This window comes from Epinephelus fuscoguttatus, linkage group LG9 (assembly GCF_011397635.1).
Source record: "Epinephelus fuscoguttatus linkage group LG9, E.fuscoguttatus.final_Chr_v1".
NCBI classification, from domain to species: domain Eukaryota; kingdom Metazoa; phylum Chordata; class Actinopteri; order Perciformes; family Serranidae; genus Epinephelus; species Epinephelus fuscoguttatus.
The window spans coordinates 46,058,302-46,065,562 of NC_064760.1; the positions used below are offsets into that span (position 1 = coordinate 46,058,302).

General features: G+C 42.9%; 1 protein-coding gene across 1 annotated transcript; it reads left to right on the top strand.

The window, feature by feature from the left end:
* Nucleotides 1-1,306: 1,306 nt before the first annotated feature.
* On the top strand, nt 1,307-6,888 carry LOC125894221 (uncharacterized). The gene is made up of 10 exons (XM_049585483.1): nt 1,307-1,325; nt 3,814-4,051; nt 4,416-4,494; nt 4,703-4,783; nt 4,899-4,982; nt 5,086-5,178; nt 5,276-5,355; nt 6,043-6,126; nt 6,259-6,422; nt 6,808-6,888. Exons 2-10 carry the CDS (start codon nt 3,994-3,996, stop codon nt 6,886-6,888), a joined length of 804 nt encoding a protein of 267 aa, XP_049441440.1. The 5' UTR covers nt 1,307-1,325; nt 3,814-3,993.
* The last annotated feature ends 373 nt before the right edge of the window (nt 6,889-7,261 follow it).

Below are 7,261 nucleotides of genomic sequence, written 5' to 3' on the forward strand. Positions count from 1 at the left end.
GAAACTGTCAGTGGATTTGGTACCGACCAGGAGGAGTTCTGTTTTATCAGAGTTGAGTTTGAGGAAGTTGGAGGTGAACCAGGATTTAATTTCTGAGAGGCAGTGGGTGAGGGAGGAGGGTGGAAGAGATGTGTCGGGTTTACTGGATAGGTAGAGCTGGGTGTAATCCGCAAAGCAGTGAAAATGAATACCAAATTTACGGAAAATATTGCCAAGTGGAAGGAGATAGATAATGAAGAGGAGGGGCCCCAGGACGGAACCCTGGGGCACACCTGAAGTGACGGGGGAGGGCTGTGAAGTGAAGGATTTGAGTTGGACAAACTGAGTGCAGCCAGTGAGGTAAGCGTGAAACCAGTGAAGGGGGGTGTGAGTGATACCTATGGAGGAGAGTCTATGGATGAGGATTGGGTGAGAAATAATGTCGAAGGCCGCACTCAGATCGAGGAGGATGAGAATGGAGATTAAACCGGAGTCAGCTGCCAAGAGGAGGTCATTGGTGATCTTGATGAGGGCTGTTTCTGTGCTATGGAGGGGACGGAAGCCGGACTGGAACTGTTTATAGAGGCTGTTATGGGTGAGATGGGAGTGGAGTTGAGAGGCAACAGTTTTTTCAAGAATTTTGGAAATGAAGGGGAGGTGAGAAATGGGGCAGAGGTTATTGAAATCATTGGGGTCTGAACCAGGTTTTTTCAGGATGGGACTCACGGCTGCGGTTTTGAAAGGTGTGGGAACAGTTCCAGTGGACAGTGAGGAGTGGATAATGGCTGAGATGAAGGGGAGCAGAGAGGGGAGGCAGGATTTGACCAAAGGAGTTGGGAGGGGGTCTAACTGGCAAGATGAAGGTTTGGACTTTCTGATGAGGTCAGAGATAACTGAGGGATGAGGGAGTTCGAAAGTGGAGAATGGTTGATAAGGAGGGAGGAGTTCAGAGGAGGGGAGTGGTGAGGAAGTGGATCCCAGGTGCTGGTGAATTTTATTGATTTTGTCATTGAAACACCAGAGGAGGGAGTCACAGGTGTCTGAGGAGTACATGTGGGGGGGTAGGGAGTCCAGGGGTTGAATGATTCTGTTATAAACGGAGAAGAGAGTCTTGGCGTTTCCAGCATTTGAGCAGATGAGTCCAGAGTAGTATTGAGATTTGGCATGAGAAATGGAGTCCTTATAGAGAGATAACTGAGCTAGGTAGATGTCTTTATGGATGTTGAGACCAGTTTTCCTGAAGAGTCTTTCAAGCTGTCGATTTTGGGATTTCATGGAACGGAGATGTGGGGTGAACCAGGGGGCAGACCGGGTAAAGGAGACAGAGCGGGATTTGACAGGAGCAAGTGTGTTGAGTATATTGGAGAGTCCATTATTGTACTGTGTGACAAGATCATTGGGGGTGGAAGTGGGGTCCAGAGTCAGGGTGGTGATGCAGGAAGAGAGGGAGTCCATGTTAATGTCCTTAATATTGCGGTATGAGATGATCCAGGGAGGTTTGGAGATGGAGAGCTGGAGGGTGACGTTAAAAGAGAGGAGGAAGTGATCCGTAATGTGAAGTTTGTCAGCAGTACAGTTGGAGGGGGTGAGACCTGAGCAGCAAATTAAATCTATTGTGTGACCTTTTATGTGTGTGGAGAAGTCTACAAACTGTTGGAAACCAAAGCTGTCAAGTAGTGATGAGAAGTCCATGGTGAGGGGAAGAGCAGTATTGTCCATGTGGATATTGAAATCTCCTAGCAGAATTATATTGGGTGAGAAAGTGGAGAGGTGGGTAAGGAGGGTGGAGAATTCATTTAAAATATCCCTGTGAGGCTTGGGAGGGACGGTAAACTGTGGCAATGATTGTGGGGGTCAGTCCGGGGATCTGACAGACATTCCAGTGAGGAGAGGGGAGGCACAAAAATAGGAAGGACCTTCCACTTCTCGCGGTAGAGTATCGTGAGACCTTCCCCGCAACCCGAGCCACGAGGTGTGCAGATGTAAACAAACCCCGCCGGAGTAGAGTCATTCAACTGGGAATAGTCACCAGGAACTTGCCATGTTTCGTTTAAGCAAAGAAAATCAAGCTTACGGTCGTTAAGGAGATCCTGGATAAGATGTCCTTTGCCGGTGAGGGATCAGATGTTCAGCAGACCGAAGCTGGCGCCGGTGTTGTTGTTGTGGGGAGCGCTAGCCGACCTAGCCAGGCCGGCTAACACACTGTGGTCTACAGACCGGCAGGTGTTTCTGGGCGGGCGGCGAGTGGAGGACCAAAAGGAGACAATCCCCTTGGAACCGCCGTAGTGGAATCCCCGCCGGGACCCACGGTGGATGTACCTCCGACGAGGCAGGAGGGCGATGCCCAGATGGAGGTGCAGAGCTGCCGGTGGAGATCCAGACTGCTGGGAGCGGAGCCTGAGAAGCTCTGCTGCCGAGTACTGGAGGAGTCCTTCCATGGGAAGATGGAGGAGCGACAAGACAGTCCACACCACAATCGCCGACCCACATTGTGGAGCGTGGCGGAGGGGATGAGACACGGAGCCAGGTGGTTAGCGCCAGCTAATGTTGAGTAACGTTAGCTAACGTTATTCATTCTTTGAACCGTTAAAAACTGTTAAAAACCCTGTTGTGTTGTTTGAATTTCCATCCGGTCTAGATGGCCTATTTAACGTTATTTATTTAGGGGTTGCACCAACAAGGTTTAACTTTAAAACGAGATTAAACCTGAACAGGAAGATTGGACCAACTGACAAACATGACAGACATGCAGCTGTTAATCTCAAACAATATACAGTGGCGGAAAAAAGTTTTCGGACACCCTTAAAATTTTACACAATTTCAAATATTATCATGAAATATTTGTGGAAAAATTTTTTTGTGTTTCAAAAGGTGTGGCTGCATTAGACAGATACAAACAAATACAAATTATATTTTTTTTGTTTATTGTTTACAAGAAAAACTAATACAGTTTCACACAGTTTCAATATGTCAGTTCTCAACATTGTTGGTATCAAAGTCAACAAATAACAGAGAATGTGTTCAAAACTGAACAAAAAATAAATAAACCATCACATCATCAAATTAATATTTAGTAGTCCTGCCACTGGCATGTAGTAGAGCTCTAATCCTAGCTGGCATGTTCCCCACGAGCCTTTCACACTGTTGAGGGGTAATCTTGTCCCATTCTTCTTGAATTACTGCTCCTGTGATGTCATTCAGAGGTTTTGCCTGCACATGCAGATCAGGATGCGGTCATTTCTTGCTGAAGAAACCCTTGGGCGCCCAGATCTTGGTTTGTCTTCCAAGCTGTTGGTTCATCTGTATTTCTGCAGAGTGTATCCAACTGCTGAAGGACTGCATCTGCACTTCCTGGCTATCTGGCGGCAGCTGTACCCTTCCTGGCTGAGAATCTTTATCTTCAGGCATGTTTCCTGCGTTAGGTTCCTTGTTTTAGCCATTTTTGTGTCTGAAGAACTTTCAAATGTGCTGGCTTTATGTAGACACGAAGCTTGGCAACAAAAATTGTGTCTTTTAATAAAAAGAACGACCTTCATCACTGGTACCAAAATGAGCCAATACTCAAAATTTCTTATGTATTTTTATGGAACCAATCAATTTTAAGTTTTTAATGGCTTTTTTAGGATTTATTTAGTATTTTGGCTGTGACTGTACTGAAAGAAATTGCACTTGAAGACCTAAGAGTGATTCTTAATGCAATATTTCACAAATGCGTGGGGTGTCCGAAAACTTTTTTCCACCACTGTACATCATTCATACATAGGATAAACTGCAGTAATAGCAGCAGTCTAATTTGAATGAGTATGAATATGTGTGCTGCTTGTTTCTTGACAGTTAAAATACTACAATCCAAGTGGAAAAACCTCAAAGACACCTATAGGAGGTTATCAAAAGAGTACAAAGAAGAGGGGAGGAGTGGATCTGGCCAGAGAAAGAGCAAGCCACCATGGAAGCATTTCGGGGTCCTGGCTTTCCTGAAAGACATGTACACCTGCCCCATGTTCCTCGGGGAACATGGGGCAGGGTATTGAGGCAGCGGCAGCAACAGACAGAGATGACAGTGACATAGCAGGTTGGTTGAACACAATGAAAAAGTTCTGTGTTGGGGCAGTGGTTGTTAATGTTTTCACAATTTGTAGCTATTATAATGTGTGAATTATAATGTCATCCAAAGCACAGTTTTTATATCAAGCACAGCACCCAGTAGTGCAGCAACAGCAAAAATGAAAAACACAGCACAGTGACCTCTCTATCCACAGTGGAAGATGAACTCCAATATTTCAGTTAATGAAAAACACTATAAATATGAATTAAAGTATTTGGATGAGGATATACTAAAACACCGAAGAGTTATGCACCATCATCTATTTATTTGGGGGATCTGTGTAACCTCTCTACTCCAGGACCCTGAGTTACCCCCAGACATTCTTTTCTAGAGCTGTCTGAGAGCGAGGATGTTGTCGGTGCTGCTTCTGCTGCCGATGCCTCATTTTACAGCTCGTCTCCAACCCCAAGGTAAATAAATGCATAATTTGTGTCCATATTTGTATATATATCTGCACGTGTGTGTGTGTATCTGGGGGAGGAATCACAGGTTAGCTGTGTATTAATGACAGTTACTCAGAATTGGTTGTGTGTTTGCATATCTGCTGTTTTTTAATAGACAGACAGATTATAGATATGTCTAGCGGTAGTTTCACAAAAGCACCGTTATTTCCTACAGTGGGGCACAGAGAAGAGAACTCCTGCCTCTGCTGGTGCCCTGTGTACCATGCCCCCCCCTCCATACCCTTCCACTCACAAGGTATGTACACACTTCATTAGTCTGTGTAGTCTGTCTGTCTGTGTGTTCATACATATATGTGTAGACCGTGTATATGGCTGTAGTGTCATAAAAATACTGTGCCCATTTCATACAGCATGATGAAAACCAGTAGCCTTTTCTCTGGCTCTCTCTCCCTGGCACATGGAGAAATGCCCCCGACCACATGTCCACCCTCAAGGTATGTACATGTGTAATTTGTGTGTACATTTGTACATTATGTGTATGTACTTACTGTTTATATATGACTTTTGAGTCACATAAGCACTGTTTTTTTCAAACAGCATGGCCGACAGTTGGAGCCAGTCCGCTGGCTCTCTCTCTGGTGCCTCTTATCAGGACCTTTACCCGCCTCTCCCCACCCCTCCACCCTCAAGGTACATACCTGCATAATTTGTGTGGACTATATGTGCGTGAACATGTATGTATATATGTAACTGCTGTTTTTACAAAAGTTCTGTCATTTTCACACAGCGAGATGGATAGCTACAGTGACTGCAGTGGGCGAAGCACCCCTAGTCCCGCAATGAGACCCCTCACACCCAATCCTCCTGGTGCGTATGTGCATATTTTGTGTGGGTGATTTTCAATTATAGAGTCATGATTCGATTCTCTCTTCTTTTTTTTTTCTTTAACACTGATGCTTATGCCATTGTTAGACTAGTCTATGCTACAATAATTGTTTTTATTAATTAAATTTTGTAAATCTAATTTCAAAAGATGGGCTGCATAGTCTCATATTATGTAATCTTCAATATTTATAAGGATAACTGTCATTGTTGAACAAAAAGTGCCATCTAGTGGGCTCAGAAAATAAAGAGAATTATTCATGAGGCTTCATTTCCGCCATCACTATAAACAAAATGAGAAGCCACAGTGGGTGCCATCTAGTGACTCTGTTTGGTAACAGTAGTGTGCATAGCATAGCTTACAAACTGGTCTTCTTGTTTACAATGCAAACACTGTCAACCTAACTCACCGGGAACTCAAAATATTTCCACACCGGTGATTTCACAGAAGCAGAAGACAAAAAACATCTACATGCAAAAACAATACTTTAGTCAAAATAAAAAGTTTGTCATAGGGAATCATCTGCACCCGTTATTTGCTCTGGAAGCTAGTTGTCTGTGAGCGTGATGAGCAGATCATTAACACTGCATCACAGAAGTAGGAGGGGGTTCAAGCTTGCATGATGTAAATATGTGTTCCCAAATTAAAAATGATGTTTACTTTACATACAGGGGGAAAGACACTGCAGAAGCAGAAGCAAAAGCAAAAACATACCGAGGAAAGTCTACCAATAGACAGACCACTCTACCCTCCTGGTATGCACATTTTGTGTGTGCACACACAGACACATACACTGTATATGCTTATATATAGCTGCAAGTGCTACTTTGACATATATTTCAATGTTGTTTTACTAAAATATGGTGTTTTCAATTCGTACTATACAGGTAGGAAGAAGAAAAAGGTGCCCACTGAAGCTGCAGATGGGATGATTCAGCAGCTACTGATGGAACTGCTGAAGAAGCAGGCTAGTGCTGCGCCGTCTCCACCTCCAAAGCCACCATCAGAGATTCAGATCTTCCTGCAATCCCTTGAACCTCTCCTGCACAAAGTACTACCTGAACATTTGGAAGAATTTAAACTTGAATTATATGCATTTGCATTTCATAAATTAAAAGCTTACCAAAATATGTAAGATTAGGTAGGTGGTACTTTCTGCAGGAGATGATACGGGGATTGCAGGGAAATGTCAAGTTCTCTGTCAGCTTTTAGGGAGAATGTTCCCACATTTTTATTTATTAAATGTTTGTATATTTTTTTATAATATTGTTTGCATTGTTCCAATGCATTAGATTAAAGGAGTCCAGGAGGACTACAATGTGAGATACTTGAAGTTATTTATTTATTTATCTTTTGTGTGGGTGGCTCTAGAGTAGCAGTCAGGTTTTTTTTATCATATACAATTCATATAAGTCTAGTATTGTGTGCCATTCCAGACAGCTCCCTACATCACCACCAACATCATGTTAATGTATGAACTCTCAAATTATGACCTGTTACCTATTAACACATTATGAATGTACAGTTTCCTAGATTTGAAAACATATTTATGCAAAATGGTGTGTTTGGGGTCTAAAACTGGTATTGTAAAACAACAGTGAAGAAAAAAAACACATAGATTGTAGCTACATACCGCACACAAGACAGGATTGTAGAGGATCAGGTTTAATTGAGAACTATAAATAGGAAACTGCATTTGCAGAATTAACTGAATAAAAGAACAAAAACAAAGAAAGGACAATATTTAAAATGTTTCAATGGTAAAAGTATCCATTATACTATATACATTATACTATTAAGATAATGCTATTATTAACAATAGGAGGTGGCTCTTAAAAGAGCCGTTTAAGGGTGTTGCCAGAAGACTTTTCCTTCTGCAGAGAAGAAGTA